The 27,778-nt window shown below is 37.1% G+C and overlaps 1 protein-coding gene across 8 annotated transcripts in view; it reads right to left on the reverse strand.

Annotated features, from left to right (window-relative positions):
• Positions 1–27,778, reverse strand: part of ATF7IP (activating transcription factor 7 interacting protein) — a 104,264-nt gene that overhangs the window by 13,905 nt on the left and 62,581 nt on the right. For 5 of the 8 annotated variants that reach the window (XM_014963583.1, XM_014963584.1, XM_014963585.1 and 2 more), the window contains exons 3-11: positions 27,391–27,477; positions 25,196–25,341; positions 23,917–24,054; positions 21,925–21,990; positions 21,145–21,218; positions 20,546–20,634; positions 18,627–19,265; positions 16,945–17,012; positions 6,730–15,506 (exon numbers count right to left, since the gene is read on the reverse strand). In XM_014963583.1, the coding sequence (XP_014819069.1) occupies positions 14,064–15,506; positions 16,945–17,012; positions 18,627–19,265; positions 20,546–20,634; positions 21,145–21,218; positions 21,925–21,990; positions 23,917–24,054; positions 25,196–25,341; positions 27,391–27,477 (2,750 nt within the window). In that variant the 3' untranslated portion in view covers positions 6,730–14,063. Of the gene's footprint in view, positions 1–906; positions 986–6,729; positions 15,507–16,944; positions 17,013–18,626; positions 19,266–20,545; positions 20,635–21,144; positions 21,219–21,924; positions 21,991–23,916; positions 24,055–25,195; positions 25,342–27,390; positions 27,478–27,778 lie in introns of those variants that run through there. The other 3 variants (XM_014963590.1, XM_014963588.1, XM_014963589.1) reach the window with 1 other exon arrangement.

Here is a 27,778-nt window from a genome sequence, read left to right on the forward strand (position 1 = left end):
CAGTATGATTTTCTATGTTTGCGTAATACAAATACAGAACAAGTCAAAATACTAAGAATGAACATGTAGAATGTGAACGCACTGGCTAGGGAGATAGCTACTGAGGTTGTCTAGAGGAATCAAAACTTGGTGGCTGGACATCAGAATGCAGTGTAAGGGCATGCATTTGGAGACTATGCAGAATTAAGATTTTTATCTCCAATAGTAGAAATATCAATTTTTTAATTAAGATGACAGTGCAATACACAGTCTTAAGTACAGACTCTTAGTACTTCTCTGAAATACTACAGTTCTTCACTAATCCAATGCTAATTATAATTAGACCTGCCCACAGTTACACAAGACATAAAAATGTATTCTTTTAGAAGATGAAGTGCATCCACACTGCCAAAGGATATAAGAGCACAACTATATTTACTCTAATCTTGGCATACAGTCTCAAAGCAAAGAACAGATCTGCATTTGGTATATAAACTCTTGCACACAATTTTTTCAGTTAAAAGATTAGAAGCTGAAGTAATCTAATGCCTGAATACTTACTGTAGAATTAAAAGGTCTTTAATTAATCAGTAAACAGAAAAAATAATACATCTAGAAGAACCTTCCAAAATATAATAAAGAATTCAAACGTCAAATAATTCCACATGCTTAACAGATTTAAGCATAGACAGCAACAATACTTAAACTAAGGGAAAGGTAAGATCTTAAGGACTGTTTTACGGTAAGTAGAATTCCTTTTATTTAATGCCTATCAGAATTCTTCAATAACAGTCCTTTTTAACTGAAACACCAAGAAATAAAATACAGTAAGCAGAAACTGAAGTTTATTGCTTTCTAGCATTCAAGGCATGAAACAATACTTGTAGCTCAATTACCCCTGTGGCTAGCAAATTCTTTTTCACTCACCTTGAGAGGAGCCATCATCCTCTTCATCCAGTGTAAGATCAATGACACCTCCTGAATCACTTCCTGTGACCTTCCCGCTCTGAAAGACAAAACTCCTTCATTTTGCAAAAGCAAATCCAGGGAACACAGGTGGAAAAGGGATAAGAATTGAACATTGAGAAGGAGAGCTCTCAGAATTGATGCACTTATTAGAAAGGAAACTGATGAAATGAGCAGGAGGAAGAAATTTCAGACAAATTTCCCAAGACTTGAAAAATAGGCAATAGTCAAATGACTGTACTGTGGTATCAAAGTATTTTCAGCTTAATAAGGAACAAAAAAAAAAAAAAAGACCAGCAGCATACTGTGATTTTACAGATAAATAAATAAAAATTTGGTGCTATAGAGTATCTTTCAACTATGACTCTTAGTATTTTAATCCAGCTGTAATCTGTGCTTGCCTCTATAGGAGTATAACCTTTTGACAGAACCGTCACCAGGACAATACATCACTTCTCTTGAGACAGCTTGGCCTATGTGCCTGTAAAGAAACTGACTTCAAAGTAACAAAAAGGGAAAGCTACACTGGCACCTGTAATGCTTATAAAACATGTCATCAAAAGCCATCAGAAAACTCTAATTGCATTCATCTTTTTAAAGTAATTTCATTACTGCATTTTTATCCATTATCACAAATTTTAGCATTCTGTTATTCTACATATGAAGTCATTTGTAAACCATCTCTTTAAAAGAGGATAAAGAGATCTTTTAAGCTCTTGTGAAGGCTAAATGTTACAAAAAGCCCTAGAGGACCATCAAACAAGATTTATCTTCTGCATCAATTGCTGCCCCTTGGCCGTTCAGACTGGGGGGAACCAACATTTTTCTTTAGGTGTTGGAAAAAATACTGGAGGAGATCCTATATATTTCTGTGTTTTTAAATATATTTTGTAGGGAAAAAAAAAAATCTTGAATGATGTCAATTTCTAGTACCTTAAACTTGTTGCAAAAATTAAGGGGTTTTTGTTTTTGTGGAAGAGATAATTATTTATTGTTGGACTGCTACCAGTTTATGGATTAGAGCAAACCAGGTTCCTCAGGACAGACAAACGGTTAGGAAAGGAACATAATTATCAAAATCTCTGAACAATTAACATGGAAAAAAGCATAAATTATCAACCCCACATGGCCTGTACAAATGCCAACACGGTAAATCCTACAAAGATTAGAGATTTTTCTCTGCAGGCAAATGCAAAAAGCCTAAACATTGAGATTACCTGCTCTATGACCTTTCATTTGGGTAAAAGTAAGCCTTTAAGGAGGTCCTAAAGACAACTCTCATACAGACAACGCTTTGACGAGAGGGAAAAGTGGTATGATTACTAAATGCAAACAAAAGCTGTGTCCAAATTATTTGTCACTGAATTTGGAGTGCCTGACATGACTGATCTCTTCATTATGCATTATTATAACCTCATTTCTTCTTGCCTTAAGTTCTAATGCTGCCGCTGCTGAAATTCTGCTAATAACCTACAAGATACACAACTTGAGTAGGAAATATCTTAACTACTTAAATTCACAAGTGATAGAAGAGACCTCTATAGGGATTCTATCTTTGCTATACAGAGAGAAACATCTTATTAACCATGGAATTCTTTGGTTGAATGATTTTTATTTCAAAGACTTTCCAGCTTCAGTTTTCTGAATGTGATGAGCTGATTTACTCACTTGACGCTTAAGTTAAAACCCACATTCAAATAATCAATGATTACTTGATTAGCATGAAGTCAATAGGCATTTCTTTTCAACCTCATAATCTTCCCAATCAATGATGAGTATTTCTGAACTATGGGTCTCTCTGCCAGAAGAAAGCAGACTGAAAAATGGAGAGGGAGATTTATAAGGAACTGGAGAAAGAAAAAACCCCAAACACTAAGCTATGCATTATTCCCCACTATAAAATACCTTAGTCTGAAGTAATTTCCTTTCAATTTTCCTTCTGCAAGGAAATCTAAATCCTTAGAGAAATACTCTCTCTGAGAGCTGTTTTGAAGCCCTATTTAACCATGCCAGTTGAGAAAGTTCTTTGAATTTCCAAGTCAGCAGGCGTCACTGCATGCCTTTTTTATCTTGGTGTGTCTGGATGGCCAAAATCCTGAATTAGTTAAACAGGCAACTATTAAATGACAAATCCCATCAGCTGCCATGGTCTCATACATGTACTTCTCAGGAGGAAAGATCTTCCTGTGGTTAGCCATACTATTGAAGGTTTTCTACTAAACAACCCTGGTAGCAGTCTCATCAACAGGAACTATTTGGAAGTAATTAAGTTCTTTCCACAACCCACACTAGAAGTTGCACACCTGCAGGGCAGCGTTTTGAGAGGTCCTCTGTGGTACATCCCCCAGACCCGGTCCCAGGGCACACACTCCAGCTACTCCAAGAAGATGCTGTAACTCCACACACAGCACACCCTCAAGCCCTGACTCCCCAGCCTCCCCAGCTAGATTCCCCTAGTGTCTCCCCTGAATGAAATTCAGGGGTACAGGAAAATTTTAAGGAAATCCAAAACACTGAAAATGCCACCTGGGGGGGGGTATAGTATAGGAATGTTGTCACTTACCACCTGAATGGTTAAGACCTACAAATGGAACCATCTGGAATCATCCCCACCAAAAGCAAGTTTTCAGAAAATCCTGTGCCCAACTAATCAAGAAAATAAACCCACCCCTTTTGAGTATAATAACTATGAAACTCAGAAATTCTCTCAGGGAAATTTTGTTACTACAACGACTTGCAAAACTCCAGTTTACAACTGAGCTATGTTTGAGGGAAGGCTAGACAAGAACTACTGCTACTGCTTCTGTAAGAAGAATGGAATGGGATTCTGAGGAGGAGACTGCCATGTCACACATCAGAAGAGGAGATTCAGACACGTTGCTCTGAGCGAAATTAGAAACCAGCTTAACAAGGCTTGCAGCACTGATGAAGGCAAAGGAAACCCCGATTTTGGACTTTCAGTCATGTATGTACCACCTTCACACAAGTCTTCCAGCTCCCAATATTAGATTTCAGCAAGCATTTGGGCAGAAATGGGTAATCCAGAAAAGCCAAGTCGAGGCATTCTGGTCTGCTACCAGTTTTCAGCTTTCTCCAAATGCAGGAAGCCAAAAACCTGAACCTGCTTCAGCTGATCTCTGCAGAAGAGCTCACATGCAGGTGATGCAACCATTAACACCTTTTCATCAGCACAGTTACACTAGTGAAATAAATAAAACCATTTAATAAGAACGCAAAACATATGCCTGGTGCTTTAGTTCACATCCTGCCTAGCAAGTCTGAGTAACAAGATTCAGTGGCTTTAGAATATCAAATAAACATGAACAGAAGCAAAATAACCACAGTAATACGAAGTGATCTCTATCTATTTAAAGATCACAGTTACAGAAAAACCAAAACAAACATAACCACAACCTCCCAAACCACTGTTTTGTTTGTCAAAACCAGAGCACCAGTCTCCAAACAAACCAGAAGTGGCCCATAAATCTGTCAGTTTACAGCAGCATTTAAGTAGTTTATAATTATCAAACAAAAAAAAAAAAATTTACACTGAGTTTTTGAAGAAAGGTAAACTGTCAAACTCCTTTTTCTATCCTTCTTAACAGCTCATGTATCTTAACGCATACGCTTTTAAACTACAAGTAAGTGGAAATCCTCCAAAATCCTGTCATTCACACTGCCATTTTGGACCTGTTTTATTCATAGCTGATGAAGTAACTTTGTACAACCTGGGAAGTAGCAACATCATGAACTGAACCATCGAGTTAACTACCACTGTATCTGAGCCGTCTCAATTTAAACCTTCCTCTGCTTTCATATAGCAGACAGCAGTGTAACAATCTTAACACAAAACAATGCAATGAAAAAATCAAATTAAGTTAAAAATTAAGCCTAACTAATCCTGCTCTGACATGTCACAGTTTTAAAAATAAATGCGAAATTTCTTTTTAGTAAGAGATCAACAAAAATATAAAATTTCATCTTTTCCTGACTTCCTAATATTAATATAGTCACATCTTTATTCATCTGGTTGGTGAACTTCCATTTGCAATTAAGATGTTTTGCATAAAAACGATGTGTCCTGTAACTGAACATTTCATACTTAAGTCTACTGTAGATCCAGCACAAGAAGATGCATGCGATTTGGAGTTGGAAGGCAAAACACTAGGGGGAAGTAGGGGAAGAGGACTGCAAGGTGTGATTAAGAGCAGAAACAAAGGTGAAAAAAGGAAGCAGGAGGAGGAAAAAAAAGGCAGCAGGGGAAAAGAGAACTACAAGCCAAGCAGCAGTCGAGCGTGCACCACCACAAATATGGAAGGATGGTGCGAGTGTAGTGTAATGCTCTCTGCTATTCCCAGTGTTGTGTGTTTTTCCTGAAACAGCCCGGCAAGGAGAAGGCACTTCCCATTTACTTGGCAAGTATGAAGGAGAAGTATTTTAACGCCAAGCACACAACTTGTGAAAGCAGCAAGTGGAAGGAAAATTCCAGAAGAGGGGCAAACCCAAGAGTAAATCCTCATCCCTTTCAAATACCTGAGTGAAACCTCTAAGTCCTGGAACAGAGGCTAAGTCATAACCTCCTCTGAACAGCACTTAATCAGTTAAGTGTGAACTGCTTTATAATGGATATGGAAGATACAATAATGAAAAGTATGTGTAAAATGAACACAACTATTCAGATTTGTGCATTTTTCTCCCTTGAATTAATATTAGAAATCTGTGTTTCTACGTGTTGTACTAGCTGCAAAAATTTTGCTGAAAAGTAATCTAGAGTACTGATTATTCTGTAAAAGAAAAAAAAACCTGAAAATATGAATATTTTCTTTTTTAACCATGAAAACTTCTAGTAGTTGTCTTTGTTTTTATTTCTTACATGAAATATCTGTTCATATTACAGTAATTACAGTAATTTAGGGTTTCTACAAAAGATTAGTAAAAATGATCTATACTCAGAATTTCATGCATTTTCCACTGCATATACTATGACAACGTAACATCTGCTTTCTTCCAATCCCAAGCCCAAAAGTCTCTTTAACAAATAAAGAAAGTACTGAAAAACAGAGGTACTGATAAACTTATGGGGAGAAGTGCCAGGAAAAAGCAGCAATCATAGTTTTCCCTGAGGAAGAAAATAATTGTACAGTGACTTTCTAGAACCAATGCCATATGGACATTATAGAAATTAAAAAAAAAATTGTAATAGAAAAAGAGCTCCTAGAAGTAATAAAAATGCTGAAACATGTTAAAAATGCATAAAACACAGTGAACAAGGTCACCTGAATCTGAAGTCACAATTAAGATTTGCAATAAAACCAATATAAGTGCTTTATGATTAAGAACTTTCTTCCTTCTTTTGGAACACTGACATCATATCCCACATCATTGACTGCAATACCTAATAATTAACCTACAAATTAGGCAATAATTAATTAATAAAAGGAAATAAAAAAGGAATCAGCCTTGCAATAAAATGCAGGGCTGTCTCTGGTGCCTATGGAAAAGCAGGGACACTGAGAAAGGCTGCTATCTTTTTGATGTTCTTCCACATGCTGAGACCATTTCACACTGTTGTAAAATACACTGTAGCGGGAGAAAGAATACCACCTTAGCTTTGCTATCCAGTAACTTTTTCATGTCAGCACTGCTGCTAACCAGGTTGATTCATCATTTGTAACTTTGAGAAAAAAAAAAAAAGGAGAAAGAAAAAAAGCAGTGCGTGTGTGGGTGTAGAAAAAAAACTATTCCGACTCCATCAGGAAAACAAATACAAGGAAAGAGACTGAATTTAAAGGCCAAAGCATTTATGGTAGACACAATGTTAAGAAAATCTACCACCATAACCACAACTGTGAAATTTAACAAAGGAAGTAGTCAGAACATCACAGCGTAAATATGTTAACGGCAAACTACTGAAGAAAATTGGGATGAAATCTCTAAAACTCAAAGTGAAAAGCAAATGTTACCTCATACATAATTTTATATTACAGCACACATACACACCCCAACATGCACATTATTGTACCACATGAAAAATCACGAAGTAAATGCTGGTATTTTGAAGAAAGTTCTGAATATGCACTTCTCTATTCACATATGATGTATATGATTTAGAAAAGGTTTTGGTATTATATAACGCCACGGTTCAGTTCATCACATAAACAGCGCTACTCATTGTAATGCCACCTGCTTTTCATAAAGGAACATTTCAGTACGTAGAAGTGAAAAATGCGGGGAAAAAATGCAACAACAACAAAAAAAATACAGTGCAAAATAAAAATTAATTCCAGGGTAGTAAAGATCAAAATTCTGAAGATTACGTGTGGCACACTGACACAGTGCAGACAATTTTTTATTAACCTTTTCTACAGTAACAAAACAGAAAAAAATCTGGGGGTCGTGAAACAGACAATCCATGAAGCATCCCACCACCACAATCATACATGACGCACCAGGGCGTTATATAATAGCAAAATCACTCTTACGTTATGGGGAGCAATGTTAAAGATATGTTCTGTGTGTGGGAAGGGTGGTGATACTGTGTTTGTACGCATAAGGCCCACCATATGTTTTTAGTCATCCATATACAAAAATACAGATTTCAAACATAAATCTAAGCAGCTGTGGAAATTATTTTTTAATACTTTTGGAGCATATTTCAGTCATTAACTGCTTCAATGTCAAGACTTATTCCTCATTAACCGCTATTTTTTCCAATGAAGTAACTCCCACAAAATTGAATTAACTATTCCAGCCTTGCAAAGCTGTCACGAAAACTTACTTGACCAGGTATTTGTCATCTCTTACCAAGATAAAAAGGTGAATGATAACACAATGAAGTCAGCGTTTTACTGAGATCACAGTTTGCACAAACAAAATTTCAGAGGGCTGCAATACATGTTTTGATAGTGTGTGGCTGCATACCTGTATAATACTCAAACACTATTAACAGACATTTTACATTTTGCATTTACAAGATTGCCGTGTTCCCCTTACTCTGAATCAGTACTGTGCAACACCTCCTAAAGAACAAGAATGATGCAAGCATGGAAAAAGTGAATAACCAGTCTTAGAAACCCCTATGTATTATATACCCTCTCATTTCTCTGGTGCAAAGAGTAGATGTTGGTTCTGCTACCCCTATTAATAAGAATCATAAATCAAGAAGGCTAAGACACTGATTGCCCAAAATGCTGATTTTAGGCCCTAGCAATCATAATTCCAACCAAAAGCCATAAAGGAACACTTGACACAATACCTAAAGTATTTCTCTACTGCTGTGATTTTGTTTTTCCTTTATCAAACAGTTAAAAGGGTATATAATAAACACATACGTGCACACATGCGCACACACACATCCCTTTACTGGTTCTTACTCTTTTAAGGTGAAACATCTACCTTGTCTCCCCAAAGCCCACTCAGAATTTCCCAGCAATATTATGTGGGATGGCCATCCTGGATGATGGAAGATCATCTTAGTAACCAATAAATATATTTTATTTACAGTACTTTTCATATTATCTTAATGTAGCTTTTAAAAACTATTATCCATGTCTGATGTAATGATATCATCAGTTAGATTGTTTTAATATTCCTCTCAATTTTTTGCTCTAAAATGACAAATTGGAGCCTACAAATCAGAAGTATATTTACTTTTTGAAAGCTGCTCTCAGTAACTAAGGGTGGTTTAGGTAACACAGCTATGGTCTCAGGGAATAACAAACCACTTCAAAAAATGAATTAAAAAAAATTATCTGAAATATTCCCACCAGGATGTCATGTAGCTGAACTGAGTGGCTGTTGTAAGGAACAAAATTTAAGTGAATCCATTCTCGTATGACTTTCAAACTGTCCTCCTGCTATTTCTAATTAGTCGCAGGCAAAGGTTCCACCTCACAGAGGAGAGCTAGTTGCATTTTAAACAGCACAAACATAACCCCAGGGTCAGAGACAAAAATCAAATATCCTGTTTTACATATATAATTATGCATGTTTATTTTCAGTGACAAAACCATGAAATGCAAGGAAACATATTCATCAATAATGCTTCAACAATATAGATTTAAGAGCTGCTTATAAATTGTACGCTGACATATCCACTTTGTTCACATTGTTTCCCAACAGACATTCACAAAGTTTGCTACACATTGCAAAGTAGAGGGATAGGAGTTGTAAGTGTACTTTATTAACATTTTACCAGGTCAATTTCCAACAGTCAGCAAAATAGCTTAAGTTAAACTGTAGTTCAACCGAACAAATCAAGGCATGTCAGAAACAATGGGAAATGGATAAGACACTGGTGGATTTTTGTGTTGTTTTTCTTTTTAAAAAAACAGTACTAGCTGAAAAGGTGAAATGCACAGATGAAATTTAGACTGAAAAAAATATTTACTCCATAGAGGATAAGGTGCATCTGCAGTGGGGAACAGGAAAGAAAAGACTATTCACCTGACCTGGTGTTTTAATAAACATGACATAATCATTCTTGACAGACTGACTTTATGCCAGCTATTTTTAACACATCCAACCCCATTCAAATTTTTTCACTGTTATTTTATGTAACAACATAATAAAAGCTGCTTTCATAGACTCCCCTCAGTATACCATAGCTATATTTATATATTATATATAATATATGTAAATCCCGTATCTGTAACTGGGATTCATAATAAAATACTTAAAAACCATTCTAAAGATTTTTTATATAATTAAAAATGCCATTGCCTCTGTAACAATAATATTTATCCAATACATTAAAAGTGCTTGTCATGTCTTCAGAAATGCAATTGTAGGACCTGAGGCACTGGATCAGCTGTTGGTAAAATGACTGGGACTGAGTAAGAACTCTTAAATTTCTGTGTATCCAGGAAAAAATGGAAGTTGAGATACTAACACAAACACAGTAAGATGCCCCCTCCCACATCCCTGTGGCCATTCTTTTTGGAGCAAGAAGCAGAGGAAGGCTGAAAAAGTAGCAGCAGTCATACAGCAAAATCATGTGCCCAAGCTGCTTACTGAAAACTTTGACTATACTGACCTGAACAGTATGCAACTATTGAGAGTTGTATAGCTCAAAATAACAAAGAGATGTACCAGACTAAAACACACAACAAAGCCAAGAATACATTCAATTTCAAAGCATCATTCCAATGCCTTACAGTATTTGTGTACATTTGTGCACATTGGAGCTCTTCAGGGGGCGCAGAAAAAGTGCATATAGTGAAGAATATTTACCTTCTAGACCTCCCACAGTGTAGATCACAGTACCTTACAGTGGGGATGAATTACTTAAATAGCAATAAAAGAATAAAAAAATTAATATGTTGTAAGATACTGTGCCAACTTAATAAAAAATAATTGCAGTACTCCTGGAAGTAACAGCAGAGATTTCCAAACTTACCAGGAAAAAGCACAGAAAACTTAAGTTCCAGATTCACAGCACCAGCACCAAAGCTTCACTATGAAAATGAGATGCAAAACTAAATATATAACTAAATATATGGATGTACTGTAAAAGGTTCCAGTCAGTCATTTCCCACTGTTTTCAGAGTCATCTCCATCAAAGGAAATGGAATTTAATCAATGAAATGGCAGCCATTATTAAAAAAAAAAAGTTTAGTTGACTTGGTTACAGCTAAGTGCTGGGTTTTGTTCAATTGAAATATTCTGATTTTAGGAAAAGGCCTAATTAGAAAATTTAAGAGCAAAAGATCATAAATTTCTTTCAAAGTATATTTGTTACATTCAGGTTTTTAAAGTTAATTTTAAATGATTTAGATTAACAATTTTGTATTATGTTTACAGCTAAAGTCTAAATTTAAGTTTAGACAAACAAAATGTAGCTAACCTGTTGGTTCACCAACAAGCTTTACCTATAATGGAAACATAATGGAAAGGGGGGGGAGGGGGAAGGAAAAAAGACACTCAGTTATCCTGCTGTTTGAGGTTCTCTGCTGATATTGCCATTAAGGAGTCCAATTCATGTTGGTTTTGATAGAATTCATGATGTTCACACAACATAACCTGTACTGCAATTAACAGGACTGACTTGAAATTTTATCTCACAGCTTAAAACAAAAGACCCTCTGCTGCCCCTATTACTGTACACAGAGCCAAGGTTCACTTTTCAAAAGCAGCAAAACACCCATTTTCTTTTTCTACTTTAGATTTTCCAGAAAGGAAACACATATAGGAAAGATTCATTTAACACTTTGGATGGGAGGGGCAACAGGAGAAATATTTTTCAAGTTCTGGAAGGTTAGAAATAAATTCTGTTAGTTAGAATTAATTCAAATATTAGCAGAAAACTTAGTGAACACTGAATCCACCTACTGTGAAGCAATAATACTTCCAGCCCAAACCAGGAATGCTTTTTCTCACATACAAAAATAAAAAAGCCAGTAATACTGCAGTCAGTAGCTTTGAAGTATCAGGTTCAAACTGAAGGTTGTAAAAGGACATCGTATAGTTTGGTGCCAACACAATTGGAATTTAACAAATGAGAAGCCAAAAATATCCAATTATGAGCCAACAGAATGGAAGCCAAGTTAGAAGCCAAATGATAATTAAAAAGAATCAGACATATGCCCAGATTGGCCGAAAGAGTCCCTTTTTCAACTTAAATCACCAACTAGATTTATGTCAAGGAATGAAACAATTAGCAATAGGCTGTTACAGTGAGTTACCTAAATGAAATTAGGACCAGAGCAGGGCATGTGGTCAGTATGACCACAGTATGCAGCAAGAGGGAACAGAAAAGAATCATCTCCTGGCAACATACTTTTCTTGTTGCTGCAGGATGAATGTTCAATGCCAGTATGCTAGAATAAAGAAATACTTGAGACAAAGTCAGGAATATTTTTTGGGGGGTAAAAAACAATACATACCCATCTTGGTGAAAGTTTAGAGTAAATCACTTCAAACAAGAAATTAGATTTGCCAGTCCCACTAAATGAATTCTATGAATCCCTAAAATTTGGAAATCTATGTTACTTTAAATTATCCTAGACATATTCTAAATTTTGAGAACTGTTTGCCCTTTGTTTTTTTGATTTTTCTTCTTTCTGGCTATTAGAAAGGATTACTTTCTCTACCATTTCCAACTAAGCTTGACAAAATTGAAGTTCTGGATCCATGATTTCCTTCCTCTACTCATTGATGTCATAAGTTAATGCTGCAACTAAGAAAGTGTAGGATTGTGCAGAAGTAATTTTTATATTAACAATTATATCTGATCAACTAGCTCAATCATTATAACAACAGCAAATAAAAGTGACTGTAAACACAATTTGCAAGATAAATACAGCACTTTCTAAACCTTTTAGTCTTTAACATGATCCATCAGAAACATGGAACACTCTGTGCTGGAAATGTGATGCTCTAAGTACGAATAACCTACCCAAGGCCACAAAGGGAAACATTATCAGCCAAGACAAAAACTCCAAAGTTCAGGCATCAAGTCTGCTGTTCAGACTATAACAAAGAGATGAATCTCATTCAATATTTGAAAGTCTTTCCCAGCAAGGAAATTCTCCATAAAATTAAGAGTTTATCATTGCCAATTTGTCATCTCAGCAGGGATTTTTCTCTATTTTGCCCACTGCTGAGCAACACAGACACTTCCGGTGAAGTGCACAGCGTGATGAACTGTGTTTGTGGGTGCATGTGTGCACACACATATACACATGCATTTCAAAGGGATAGAAACCAATCTTATTTCATTCGGTCAATATGATAGAAACCAGTTGTAAATGCTACACTGTTTCTTCTTCCAAAGCGGACCTACCATAATTTGTGATCTGATGACCAGTTATCCATTTTTATTTACAGAAAAATTTCTCTATTTGTCAGAATCCTGGTGAAAATCATGGCATAGAATAGCAGAGACAAACCATGAGTTAGATACTCAAGTGTGATTCATTAAAAATTAACTACCACTAGCCCTCCTCATTTGTAATTTTTGTAATTTGTAATTTTTCTTCATTAAACAGCCTTTTAAACTACAGTCTCGTTTCTCTGACAAAATTCACATCCACTATCCTGAGAATTTCTACCCTGTAAAAACCTCCTATGGAGAATGTAATGATAGGATCAGTTTACTGTAGTGAACTAATCTAAAGAAGTTAAAACCACAAATAGTATTTGGATAGGGTTTGGTGGGGAAGAACAGGATGTGCTTCTTGTGAATTATACTGTACTGACAAAGACTATAGTGCAAAGACAACGTGAAATGTGATGGAAGAGGTAGGTGAGAGGAAATACAAAAAATTCTCTCACAAGATAAGCACAGAGTCAACACTTCAACTCTAAATACTTGCCTTTTAAGCAATAAACCTTTCTCAGCTCTTTTGAGAACGTTTTCCCCATTTCATGCACAACTGAAGAGATCCTAATTTTAGTATCATTTGTATCAAATAATGCCTTTGGAGAACAGAATGACTGAAATCCTAGCCAGAAATATTAAATTGGAAAAGGAAAGGCCTGCAATACAGGACTCACAGAGAAAAATCAACTGTACGGCTCACAGAGAAAATCAACTCTGAAGAATGTTGCGGCTTTTTTTAAAAAAAAGAAAAGAAAAAAAATAGCAAAATCCTCTGGTAGGTCTGGTAACAATTTGAACAGAGAGTGACAGTGTGGTCAAGCAATTCCAGGTGTTTTCATGCATATGTATATATTTGTAGTGTATCTGTGTCTATTTCATTGAGCTTCTACTTTCTCCATGCTCTTCAGTAATCAAGTATTTGATTTGTAAGATGCTACATCAGTGCCAGCAGGCACAATCGGTATAATAAATACACTCTTCACAAAATGTAAAAGCCATGCACTTAGCGAAGAAAGCATAGCTCTTCAGCTAAGTGGAAATCAATATCTCCCTTTCATTTTTTTAAAATAGCTCTGCTCAGCCACTTAAAGAGTCCCAGCTGCCACAAAAAGTCATACAAACTCCAAGCCCTGCTCTGTTTAAGTTTCTGTTCCATAGCTCACTTCAGGAGTGCGAACAGGATACTTCTTGCTGAACTAGACCATAAGAAATTTCGTTAGTAGACCAAGTGAAAAAACAAATCTGATTATTTTTCCATTTTAGCAATTCATTTGAAATCAGTTCCATTACAGAAGCATCAAGTCATTGGTTCTTGTTTTATCACACGCTTTATAAAGACAGTTTCGTTACAACAGCCTTGAAGGGGACTGACAGTTAGGTTCCCACTGGCCACGTTCTTGGGGAGCAACACCTTGGAAGAACTGTGGTTCAACAAGACAGGGCTTTTGGGTTTCAGAGCTGGGTGTCCCTCAGGGACTAAAGTCACAGAATTGGTGTCAGGTGGCACCACAGATTTCTTAGGGAATAAAATTTTCCTTTGTTCTAGAACAACATGGTTTATAGAAGAGGTGGAGGCACCAGATAGCGGTTCTTTTATCACTTCATTTGGGATCTTGCTAAATAGGTAATTGGGGGAGTTATTCTCCATTATATCTGACCAAGCCCTGTAGCGAACTTCCGCAGCTCCCCAGTAGTGTCTAATAGCAGACTCGGAGCGATGGCCTGTCACTGCCATTATTTCTCTAGGCCCCAGTCCTGCTTCACACAGTAGCTGGATGGTGGTAGTTCGGAGAGAATGATTGGTATATCGTTGAGAGAGCCTGGCTGCCACACTTATCCTGGGCATCATGGTACCTAAGTAGTTCACACCCATCGGTTCTCTTTTGTACCAGACAGGCTGCTCTTGCATTTGCTCTGAGGTTAGCTTTAAAGGATGCAGGTAAAAGGCAGGGGGCTCTGGAGGCAACTTAGACAAATAAAGCTCCAAGGAGAAAACAGGACAGTTTGGGTCCCCTGGCATATCATACATTTTACCCATTTTATGAGGATCTTCTCCATTTTTTCCTTTGCCAGGATACCTAAACATAGCGTACCGACGCCCGTTCTTGTCCTTCTCAACAACAAACGCATCTGGAGCCAGATCTCTTAAAATTTCCCTCCCTCGTTTGGCAAAATGCAACTGCAAATCAAACCACACCTTGTTGACGAGTGCCAGTGGACTGTGCAATCCCAACACACCAGATTGTTTAATCTTACGCAAGTCCTCAGCAGCTATAGGAGGATGGTGGTGAGTCTCATCCTTCCCCTGCATGCGCAGCATCTTCAGCACGCTCACAAATACCATGTTTGCACTAGCAAACTCTTTGTCCTTCATTAAGCAAATCTGACGATTATAAGGTGGCATTTTGAGATGCCGGTTTAAGCCAGCACGCATTGACTTGTAGCTTGCCACACTGTAGGTATTTCCATCATGATTCCTTACTGTGTAATAAAACTCTCTTAAGATATCATTGAGTTCACTTACTGGGACCAATTCAAAGCTAGGATCCTTGCCATTTTTGGCCAGCCATTGTTTTAATAAGTTAGCTGCCCAGCCAGTCTGCTTGTGGGTGTTTTTGATGCTCTTAGCATCCTCTTCCTCTTCCTCCAAGCCAAAGAGGACATCCTCGGGGAAGTTAAAATTCGTCTGTGCTGCTTCTACCGCTTCTTTATTTTCTGATGAAGTCTCTTCCTGTTTCAACTGCTTTTCGAAACAATTGATCAAAGTTGTACCATCAAATATGCCACAGGTATACGGCACACAGCGAACTACTTTTTGTTCTGAGAGCTGTGAAGTGCGGAGTAATACATAATATTTTGCATTTTACATAACAAAAAGCAGGTGGCATTAACTGGATTTTTCAAATGATATGGCATGTCAATTCCATACCTCACTAGCCAATTAAAATGCATCAGGTCCTTCTTTATTAACCATGGCATTACACATGCTTTAACTGATTTGACTGAAAGCAAACCTAGTAACATACACTATAACAGAAGACTGAAAACCGGAAAGCATCATGTGTCTTTTATTTCCCTCCTGCTCACCTTCCATTGCTAAATACCACTACCACACACAAACTCTTTTTCCAAAAATCTTTTCCGGGTTTCAGGCTCTACCAAAGAAAAAGAATTCCGAAATATGCAGCTTATATTGAAAATTAAGTCTTAAAACCGTCTGTCTGTCATCCATTCTGGTACTGAATTTCCTATGTATCAAGAACAGACAAATGTTTTAATAGCTATAATCCACAGGTATCTTTGAAGTTCCAAACAACCATTCTTTACAAAATGCCTTAGTAAAAATGTTGAGTGAGGCACAGTTTATACTCTTATAATACTGGCTATCTTTGCCAGACTATTTCTGTGAGAGGCGAAAACCAGAATCTTGTCCAGTATATTTTCTTCTTGCTTTGAAATACAATTAATATTTAACTGTACCTTGAAACACTATTAAGCGTGGGAATCTTGGCTAGAAGAAATTAATTTTATATCCTTTAATAAAATAACTACCAGTTAACAACAATGTAACTATGAGGTGCTTTGTGAAATATCTGTATACAAAAGTAAAATTAATTATGAATAATTTTACTTAGCTTAATGTCAACCTTTAAATTTCAAAGCAAGTTCAACAAATCTTAAGACAAGGAATCCAGAAGTACTGCAAGTTGTCCTTTATCATGAAGTAGTTATTTCTGAAGAAAGTTTCTTTTCCTTTTTTTTTTCTATGACATACGGCAACGAAGTATTAACTTCTGGATTAGTGCGGAAATGAGAATGCTGCAATAATTTACAAAATATTTGTAGCTTTAAGTTCAAGCCCCTCGGGCAAAAACTGGGCAGGGTTTTCTTTTGTATGTTAGCTCTGTTGTATCAGACAAGTTTTTAGTTTGCTCCTGAATTACTAACTCATCTACTTACGTAAACCCCATCAGATAACTTCTGAAAAGATTATCAGAAGCTCATGCTCCAAGTAATACCCTGAATCAGAAGAAGAAAAATACAAATGGACAGAAACTAGAAAGGATGGCACAAAAAAGAAACTAAAATTGTTTCATTAAGAGCAATAAAGGTAAAGAACTTTTCTCCTGTGGATTGTAACTTTAGAATTTTATAGAGAAACATAATCAACAACCTACCTGTGGTGTTCCCTCAGCAGTTCGCTTGTTTGCCGAAGTATCTGTTGGTGGCCTGCTTGTCTGGTTTTCTGAGGGGTCAAGAAATTGTTCATTTGCATATCTAATCAGTACTAAATACTGCTATCCACTATATAAATTTGGAGGCAATATTCAAAATTGTTTGATACTAAACATTCAGTACATAGCACATTTAACATTTTTCAGCCCTAATTTTCAATTTTAAGTGTTCAAGCTTGTTTACTACCATTTTTCAGAGGGAACTGAAGATACAGAAAAGCAATACGACACTTTCCAGCCGTACATGTTCCCTTCCTTAAAAGTCTGACAGTTTATTCAAAATATTTTATGAAAAATTCCCTTGCTTATCTGGGGACAAAACATAACTCCAACCTATCCTCCTCCTGACGAGGAGGTGGTAAACTGACAAGATATTAAACTGAAAAAAGTTACCATTTTCAACATTTTTGTACAAAAACTCGACTGAATAAAGGATGGTTAAGCAGACTGCAAAATATATAACTGAGACGATTTGTGCAGGGAGACTGAGTACCCTTATTAGCTAAGCCAAACATGTATCTACACTAGCAATTTAAGCAGAATTTGCTTGAGGATTTGATGTAAAAATTTAAATTAAAATTTTCCCTTCTCATTCCTTTTCATTTTAACCAGAGCTCATCAGCAACAGTGTTAGCCCAAAGCAGTGCTTCAGTTCTGGTGAGAAAACCACTTGGGTATACACTAAGGCTATGTGAACTGCAGAAAATGAAACATTTTTGGACGCATAGGTCCTTGCTTTGGTCACTGTGCCTGATCTGTCACAAACCTTTTTATGTTGTATTAAACCACTAGATTAGCTTTCCAGCCAAAAAAAAAAATAAATCAGTACACAAAGTATGTAACTGTCCAACTCCATGGAAGATGTATTTTAACATAGGCAACTTAGAGGTGGGAAACTGAAATAAAACTAGTTGTGATGTCAAACTCTGCTTGAGTTCATTTTAACAATATATTGTGCCAATAAGAAACTTGCTATAATTCCAACTCACTTTGAAATCTTGAGGACCTATTAGAAAAAAAGTTTTCAAGGTATGTAAAATCAGAAGCGCAGAGAATCATGACATCATGGCCAGAGATGGAAAGTATTTTAAAATAATCTAGATATCATATTTGAACATTCATTGTGTTCACACAATGTTTGTATTAAATACAATAAATCTACTTCTTTGGAACTAGTTTAGTATCCAGTTGTGGTTTTTCCCCCATTTTGTTTACTTTTTAAGTGTTGTGAAAATTAAGTTAATGATTACACTTTCCTTTAATTATGTCTTTGCTGAGAAAGGCAGTCAGATTATTTTGAGAGGCTGTATTAAAAATAAAATACTAAGTTGTTCGTGGTACAATAGGAGTTTCTTATTTCATGCTAGGAATGATATTAATCAAGTTCTAAATAAAACAAAGCTTACAGAGCCACACTGCTGACTCCTAAGGGGAGACACTTTTCAAGAATGGCTGAAATGCATCTATGCTGAAGATGATTTTGATCTTGACAATTGCAGCAGAAAGGGAACCCAGAAAAAACACCTCAATAAAATACACTAATAAATTTCCACTGGAGTGGAGTTTTGTGTTTCCCTTTGACAACTATTTTTCTTTCCCAGTGTCAACATTCAAGCACAACTTACCAACTCTGGGCGCTGTAACGGTGGGTGGTTCAATGGGAGCTGTACTACTAAATGCAGAAAGGGGAATCTTCATCTGTAGGGGAGCTCGACTGCTGGTAGCATTATAAAGTCCTGAAGTACCCACTGTGGGCAAAGTAGTCCTTGTGGCCTGGGCAACAGGATGTGCAGCAGAAACAGCCTGTACTGCCAATGTTGTGCCTATTGACCCAGCACTGGCTGGAGAGTTCCTTTGAATACCAGGACTGGGCACAGACGGGCTGTTATTTGGTTTAGTTGGGTTAGTTGATGCCAAAGACACTGTAGGTTTGGTAAGGCTACCAACTGTAGATGAGCTTTGTACGGATATAAATTCAACGTTGCCTGACTGCTGGTTAGTTACCAAAGTCCCAGTGTGGCCTTGCAGGAGCTGAGGCTGGGATGACACTGCAACAGGTACATGCAAGATTACAGGCAAAGACTGTAATGAGACAGACACTGACTGAGTGCTGCCACTGGGCACTTGGTTAGTGCCCACAACCGTAGCTGCGGTAGCTGCGGGAATAACTGTTGTTGTCAAAGAGCTGGTGGAGGTCACTGGAGTCTGAGGCTTAGAATGTCCACTGACAACTGCTGGAGGAGCAGCAAGACTGGAAGCTGGCACTAAACAACAACAACAAAAAAAACCAAAACAAAAAGAAGTTAAGCATTTGAACCAAGTGGGAAGTTTCACTCCAACACAACAAATGGAAACAATTCACAATGAGGGTGGTGGAATAGGTTGTCCAAAGAAGCTGTAAATGCTCCATCACCTTAAGTGTTCAAAGTCAGGCTAGGGAGAGCTTTGAGCAACCTGATCTAGTGAAAGATGGCCTGGGCCACAGCAGGAGGGCTGGACTAAAGGATCTTTAAAGGTCCCTTCCAGCCCAAACCATTCTATGATTCTATGAAAAATGTGGTATATGATTAATTTTTTTTTCAAAGGAAGGCCATAGATACTCTTTTTCTGTTCTACACTCTGATTCAATGACTTAATTAAAGATACAGTCAACACTGTATTTCTGCTTAAAAGAACTATAGATAAATGACAAAAAATTAGGATATACAAGGAACTATGACACACACAGGTTTGAAGAAACATCCAAGATTTAACTGTTGAAAACACATGAAATACAGCATTTTAAACACTCATTACAGAAATGGTAGAAAAGCTTTTCTAGGCCCCTGTATCCAGAAGGTTCTACTGAAACCAAGGATTAATGTGCTAGAGAAGATACTTGCTGTTATGCAACAAAATTTCAGGATTAAATCTAAAGATCAGGAGCACAATAGAATATAGAAAGCCAGTATATGCCTACTATGAGATGATTGTGTGGAAAAAATGCAGCTTCAATATTAGGTAAACTATTTTTAAAACCAAAGATAGTAGGACTACAATGAATGTAATTAATGGTGGTTTTGATTCTACACTCCCTATGAAACTCTAATCTAGGAATTCTGTTTTTCAACTTAATTCTCTTAAGAATTGGGGCTTATGACTTCCTTTAGTTTCCCACTCAACTTCTGTAGCCATTAGGTAGAAGGGAAGATCTCAGTATCCCATTATGATCAAGTACAAAAAATGGCCTGCGAGTCCTAAGTTTCACTTCTTGGCAGCTGAGAGACTGGAAGTTTTGCTGCCATATCCAGCAAGGAGTCTGCTGAGAACATTGTTCTGGTTTTGCTGAATCAACACATTTTTTCCCTTACCTGGTGTCGGAAATCACAACAGCACACTACAAAAATATAGATTGGGATTGTGGTAGAGGAGCTTAAAATAATGACTTTCCATATAAGAAAAAAAATAGTCATAAACCCCAGTTTTGCTCTGTTCAGTTAGTTGCTTGTTTAACAGAAAGCAGTAAAACTTTAAGTGTGTTGGCAGTCCACAGGCATTTTCTTACCTGCATTCACAGGGGCTTGAAAAGTTGCTGGTGTGCTCTCTCCTACATTCCTCTTTGATTCCAGCATCTGTCTCACTGTGCCAGCATTTCTATAGAATGAATTTTCAGTTAGCATTTATCAATGAGCGACACTAAGTATAATTATGAACAGTATGCTGATGAAAAAAGCCTTATTTTACGGCTATTCCTTTAACTGACATTTTCTAAACCTATATGTTTTCTGCCCCCCCCACCCCTAGATTAACTTTGGATATTCCCCTGCTAAAAAAAAAATAATACAGCATTATTTGTAAATTTTTAGGTGCTTGCACCATGTTTGCCTTTCACCATGAGAATTTTCCCTTCCTTGAAATTAAACTTTCGTTTTTGTCCAGTATTTTTTTAACCGTTGAAACCACTCATTTCAGTTTACCTAAGAATGGATTCAATAGTGTCCATTTATGACTTCTGTGAAAGAAAATAAAATTTTACAATTTAAGAGCAATGAAGGAAAAGGAAGAGCACCTTAATTAAAAAAAAGTACAGGGATTATCTATTAGATTGGTATCTCAAGTTTCCTATTGTAAATTTTTACATGGTCAGTGATGTGGTTTGCTTACCGGTAAGTTGCACTGTTTGTGTTTGCAGTGTCACTTGCTGCTTTCACTGGGGACAGAGGTGCATTTGGTGGATTCTTTAAAAAAAACCACAACAAACAGATAGAGAGAAAAGCCATAACAAAACAACTGTAAGTCAGCTTACAAACTTATGCCTTCATTGTATTTCATATTCATTCATTTCTGTGTTAGATATAAATTTCCTAGAGGCAACACTGCAAAAGAACTTGGCATGTTTTACAACCCCTCAAAGTCTCCTTGGTCTACCTGCCTGTCTCCCTCCCTCTCCTACATCCTCCCTTTTAATAAGTCTCTTTTCTTCAGGTTTTCATAGCAAGAGAACTTCTTCCTGAATGTTAATGGACTTTTAGCTGCCACTTCCTTCACCATAATTAATCCAAAATATTCACTCTAGACACAGAGAAATACTGTTGTTTGTATCCATTCCTCTCCTCTCCCTCCTCCACCCCCAAAATCAAGGTACTGGGATTCACTCTTATTTACTCTGTACTCTTCATATTGAAGTAAATTAGATTTACTTACATAGTTTAAGGTGCTTTCACACTAACAATGCTTAAAGAACCTTCTGTACAAATCAGAATTGTGTGACAGATGTTAAAAGATTATTCTTTCATATCACTGCCCTTATCAAACAAGACAAACCTACTTTGCGAACACAATTGAACAACCATATCCCATCTTTCTGCAAATAAAATTTCTTTATTTTTCAACACAAAGTTCAGACTAATTCAGAAAAACAAGTATAACAAATCTAGTTCTTACTTCCTGTCTTTTCTTCAAGTCCTCCCTGGCTGCTCCAAACCGCTTTGTCAATCTAGCAATTTTAGCCTAAATGGGAAGAAGATGAAAACAAACAGACCCATAAATATCCTCCCCAAGAACCATCAAAGAAATTATACAAACTAAAAATATACATAATTAAGACATAAGTCAAAGGCTATTTTCATACCAGGGGAAATTATTCTTCCTTGAAATACAGAACAAGTGTATTACTTCAGAGCAGCAGAAAGACACACACATGCATCACAATCAAGGTATCTTAGTTTCCTTCCCATTCACAATTGCACAAGCACAATCCATCTTGCAGAGGTTCACGCAGTATTTTGCATGAATGAAAGCAACTGAAAGGATTTGGCTGTTTTAATGCATTATGTACCAACCACATTGTTAATGCACCCCTTTTTGTCTTTCCTATTATCTACTCTTACCCCATTTATCTTATTTCTCCCTCTCACTGATACACTACACACCACACGCACCTTACTGTCAGCTTTCTTTTAGTCTATTTGATGTTCAGGTGTCAGGTTCATTATCTTCTTAAGCACCATTCTTAAATCTTGTCTTTTACTTACTGTATTTCCCTCAATATACTATTTGGTGACCATTTCTTCTCTAATTACCTAAGCATTACAAGATCCTAATTTGCACTGTCTAGGTTGCAGTTCTGATGGCTGACTTATTCTAGAGGCAGTAGCTGGGCCGCTTGCTCTAAGCAGGTACTTTTATTGCTCAGAAAGAAGAGTTAAATTACTTTTATGAACTCCTGAAAACACAAGATTAGCCCTAGAAGAATGGAAGTTTTAAAAAAATCTGTGAGTTTCACATACCATGATTTCCGAACTTCTTAAACTAAAAGGAGCTGGTCCATTTAAAAGCCTTACCTCACGTCTTTCACATTTTACCAAGCACATAATGAAGCTACAATTATAATCTGCCTTTAATTATATTTGTATTTCAATTTCTGCTATCTTTTACAATGCAGAGACATTTTGGAGCACCTTGCATAACAAAACCACATAAGCTTAGATTTTGAGTACACTAACATCAACACACTGACAGCCTTATATGATGTTATTAATTTGACACCATAGTTGATGGCTAAAGACACTGATGAATGAGTATACTGAAAGAGTGTTAGATAGCACTTAACAAAAAGTCAACAGAAAATATCTAAGGCAGCAAGGGGGAAGAGTTGTGTAGTACAAACTCATCTGGCAAACTCTGTACTTTTTTTTTTATGTTAAAAGTTAAATGGCAATCCTGCTTTGGCAGGGGAGTTGGACTAGATGACCTCTAGAAGGTCCCTTCCACTCCAACAATGCTGTGATTCTGTGATTGTTTGAATCTGTTATGACATAAGCTTTTAATTGTCTTGTCACTTCAAAATTCTTTGATTTTTGTGATGTTCCTCATATCACCCCCAGCCACATTATTTCTATAAAGAATGCAAGAAAGCATACTGCATTCAACACTAGCTATTTGTTTCCTTGCTAGAACATAATTACTTAGTTTCTGGGGGAATAACATGAATAATGTTACATGATGTTTCTTTGTTTCAATGTTCTACAAAGTCCAGTGCCATCATCCTCTCCTTTCCGTGTTTTTCTGTTTTTAAGCAAATTTCTGGCTTCATAAGAGGCATTAGATATTTTCATACTTTACGTTTATTTGAAGAATGTCTACATGGAATAGAGGAGTGGAAAAGCAGTTTACTAACAGCTAATGAATCAGTTTGCAGAAGGAAGACTTGCTCAAGGGTTTTTTGATGACTAAAAGGTTGCTTTTCTCTTTCTGAGTAGGCATTTAGAATCTTACAATTCAAAAGCAACATTAGTATCTGCTGCTTGTCGCCCCTTCCCTTTGTGGAGACAAAATAGCTTCCCTACTGATAACTACAGGTGACTTACTACTAAATGTCGAGGAACCTAATTTTAAATTTGACTCTAATATGCAGTTCAATACACAAACACTCACCTGTAGTTCAGTAAGCACAGTTTTATGTCTCTTGTTACATTCTACTTTCTCTATTCGGGTTTTCAAGTCCTCCAGAGTCTTGTCAAATACAGCACACTGTAAAGCAGTAAGTTTCTCTTCTAACAGTCTCTGGATAACCTGCAAAATTATTATTATTAAAAAAAAAGAAAAAAAGAAAAATAACAATGCAATCCCAGAACTTGAGAGACAATCAGTAAAAATATTCTCAACTGTTAACAACTGTCCCCCTACAAAAAGAACAGTGACAACAGCTGTGCCCTATCAATCAAATAAATCTATAGTCATCAGTAAGTATATGGCTGCACATCTAAGAAAAGTTTCTACATCTATTTTGGCAAGTACAAATGGTTCTTCTTTGCCATTAATTCAAGAAATTAATTTCATTGCACTGGAATAAGTTTATAAAACCTTGTTACATATAGAAAGAACCGTAACAAGATATTTTCATTAAATGCTGTGTTCACACAAATTAATTTTTCCTCTTACTTTTCCTGTTCTTGAGAAGGATACTGGCACTCAAAGAACAGAAACTAAAGATACTCAACAAAACTTCATTTCTGAGATGCATCTTCCCCTAGCAGAAATGTCTTGCATTGCTTTTCTTACAGAAGTTAAAAATGGAAAGAGACTGATTTCCACAAAGTTTACTCGATACACTTATTTTCCTTAGGAAACAAAAACAAACAAGCAACATATGTGGTTCAGTTTTCCGTATTCTATAGTAATTAAGTTACAACACATGCAAGCTAACTAACTAAGGGAAGAATTGTAGAATATTTTTTTTCTTCAAGACCATAGATTTCTTTACATGCCAATGCTGCAATCACGTTAACAGCTCTATAAAAATCTTCAAAACACTATGCTGATTGCACTCCTGTTTGGAGATGGACTTTCTTTAAAGGTAGGTACACAATAAAGCGCACCATATATAAACCTTTACCACACTGAAACACCTCCTTTGCGAAGAATCTCCATCTATAGTCACACCAGACTTAAGAATTCAAATATTTAGGACATTTCAAATGTAAGACTTGGAGTATAGTTTTCAAATTGTATTTGGTCTCCTCTTAAAAGTAGGGCTATATAGGATTTTATATGAATTAAGACACCTTTGTTACTTGACTTATGTCCAATTTTCAACCACAAAAAAGAGGTAGTGTTTGGGGGGACAAGGAATGTGTGGCATAGGATGGCTAATTCAAAGATGGTAAGCCACGTGACACGTGTTTGCTCTCTTCACTCTATATTTCCATCCTACCTTTTGTAATTTCTCGTCAACATCCTTCCTGGCTGTAATTTTTACTTGGAGTTCTGCTTCATAATCTTCTGCTATGTACCGACGACGTTTAGAATGAACACTATCCATGTCCTCAGATTTGGAACGTTTTCTCCTTGACACCTCACCTGGAACAATTAGATATAACTGCTTGTGAGAAACCTTTGAAAAAACAGGTTTCTGCAGAATGCTATGATTATTACAAAGTTTCATTTCTCCCCAGTTTAAGCTTTTTCATCCTAAACCAGTAAGAACGCTAACCCTGAGCCATGCAGTAGCACCACACATTAGTAGCAAGTGACTCTCTGCAGGGGGTGGAGGCCCCCATCTGCTAGGGACAGGTGAGCTGTGAGAAAGATAAAGGCATTGTGTAGGTGGGAATGGGGTTAAGAATGCCAAAGCTCACCTTATGCTGTATCTGATGAGGGACACAAAGGGCAACAAGAAGGGCTTCTACCAATACACCAGCAGCAAAAGGAAAACTATGGAAAATGCAGGGGAGGAAGTCACAAAGGACACAAAAAAATGCCAGGCACTCAATGCCTTCTTTGCCTCAGACTTTATTGAGGAGACTTGCCTTCAGCAATGCCAGCTCCATGTGACCAGTGGGACAGTCTGGAGCAAAGGCAGACTTGCTGTAAGTGGAGGAGGGCTCAGTTAACATTTAAACAAACTGGACATACACAAGTCCAAGCCAGAAGGATGCACCCAGAAGTGCCAAGGGAGCCGGCTGAGGTGACCGCAAGGCCACGCTCAATCTCTGAAAGGTTGTGGCAATAGCAGAAGCTTCCTGAGGACAGGAGAGACATTTGCTTTCTTCTAATCTTCAAGAACGGCAAGAAGGATGCAGAGAATCACAGGATGGTCAGCCTCACCCCAATCCCTGGGAACACGATGGAGCAAGTAATTCTAGAAATTACCTCTAAACATATTAAGAAGGTGGTGATGGAGAATAGTCAGAATGGATTTATCAAGGGAAAATCATGCTTCATCAGCCAGATAGCCTTCTATGATGAGATGACTGGCTTGGTGGACAAGGGGAGAGCAATGGATAGTATTATGCTTTTGACACTCAAAACATCCTCAGAGACAAATTTATGATTTTTGACCTAGAAAAATGGACTGGGCTCAACTGCTGGGTCCAAGGACTGTGACTAGTGGCAGAAAGTCCAGTTGGAGCTCATCACTAGTAACATACACCAGTAAGTGATACTGGTACCAACACTAACATCTTCATTAATGACCTAGATAATAGGGTAGAGGGCATCCTCAGCGATTTGCATATGATAAAAAACTGGAAAGAGTGGTTTCTACATTAGATGGTTATACTGCCAGAGTCACCTTGACAAGCTGGAGAAACAGGCAAACAGGAACCTTATGAAGTTCAACAAAATAAAATGCACAGTCCTACACTTAGGTAGGAATAAACCCATGTACTGGTACAGAATGGGAAATGACTGTCTGGAAAACAGCTTTGCAGTAAAGGCTCTGGTGGTCTTCAGGCACATCAAGTTGAACAAAAGTCAGCAATGTGGCCTGTGGGCAAAGGCGGCCAACAATATCCTTGGCTGCGTGAGGAAGAGTATGGCCAGCAAGTTGAGGGGAGGTAACTATTCCTCTCTGATAAGCGCTGTGAGACTGAACCCTGAATCTTGTGTCCAGTTCTGGGCTTCTAAATACAAGAAAGATGTGAGCATACTGGATAGAGTTCAGTGTAGGGCCACCAAGATGTTTTACGGACTGGAACATCTGTCCTATGAGGAAATGATAGCTGGCATTATTCAGCTGGAGAAGGCAGTTAGGGGAGATTTTTATAATGCGTGTAAATTACCTGATGGGTGGAGAGTGAAAAAGACAGAGCAAGACTCCTACTGAGTACCAGCGAAAGAATGAGAGAAATGGATGCAAATTCACACACAGGCAATTCCATTCAAACTACCAAAACATTTTTACTGTGAGGGTGATCAAACACTGGAAGTGGAACACTGGAAGTTTGTGGAGTGTCCTTCCGCAGAGACACTCAAAATCTGTCAGGACATGGTTCTGAGCAAACTGCTGTAGTTGACCTGGTTTTGAGGAGGGGATTTGAACTAGATAATCTCAAAAGGTACCTTCCAACTCCAATGACTGTTTCTCACATGCCATCAGTGAAGCATAATAGTTTTAACATTACGTACTTTTCTCTGTGTGTTTCTCTTCTTCTTTGTGAGCCTCCTCTTCTTTATCCTCCTCACTCTCTTTTCTTGTCTCTTCCTCCACCTCTTCTACAAATACAAGAAAAAAAACCACCACCACCCATGTGTTAGTTATGCTGACCTACCTAAGAGTCCTATTTTGAGTAGCAAACTTAGAATACTTATGAAAAACCATGTTGGGAAAAGTGAGAGAAATAAGTACATTACAGAGAGAATGCAGATGCGAAAAAAAAACCAGGATACCTTCAAAGCAAAAATTTGAACTACCATGTAACACAGCAAGATTCCCTTCTAGGTTTGCTTAGCTTTAAAATCAACAGGATGCCTCAAAGTTGCCTCTGAAATGAAACTATGTTCTAGATGTAGTTAA

Source organism: Calidris pugnax, unplaced genomic scaffold (genome assembly GCF_001431845.1).
Source record: "Calidris pugnax isolate Ruff unplaced genomic scaffold, ASM143184v1 scaffold44, whole genome shotgun sequence".
Taxonomy (NCBI): domain Eukaryota; kingdom Metazoa; phylum Chordata; class Aves; order Charadriiformes; family Scolopacidae; genus Calidris; species Calidris pugnax.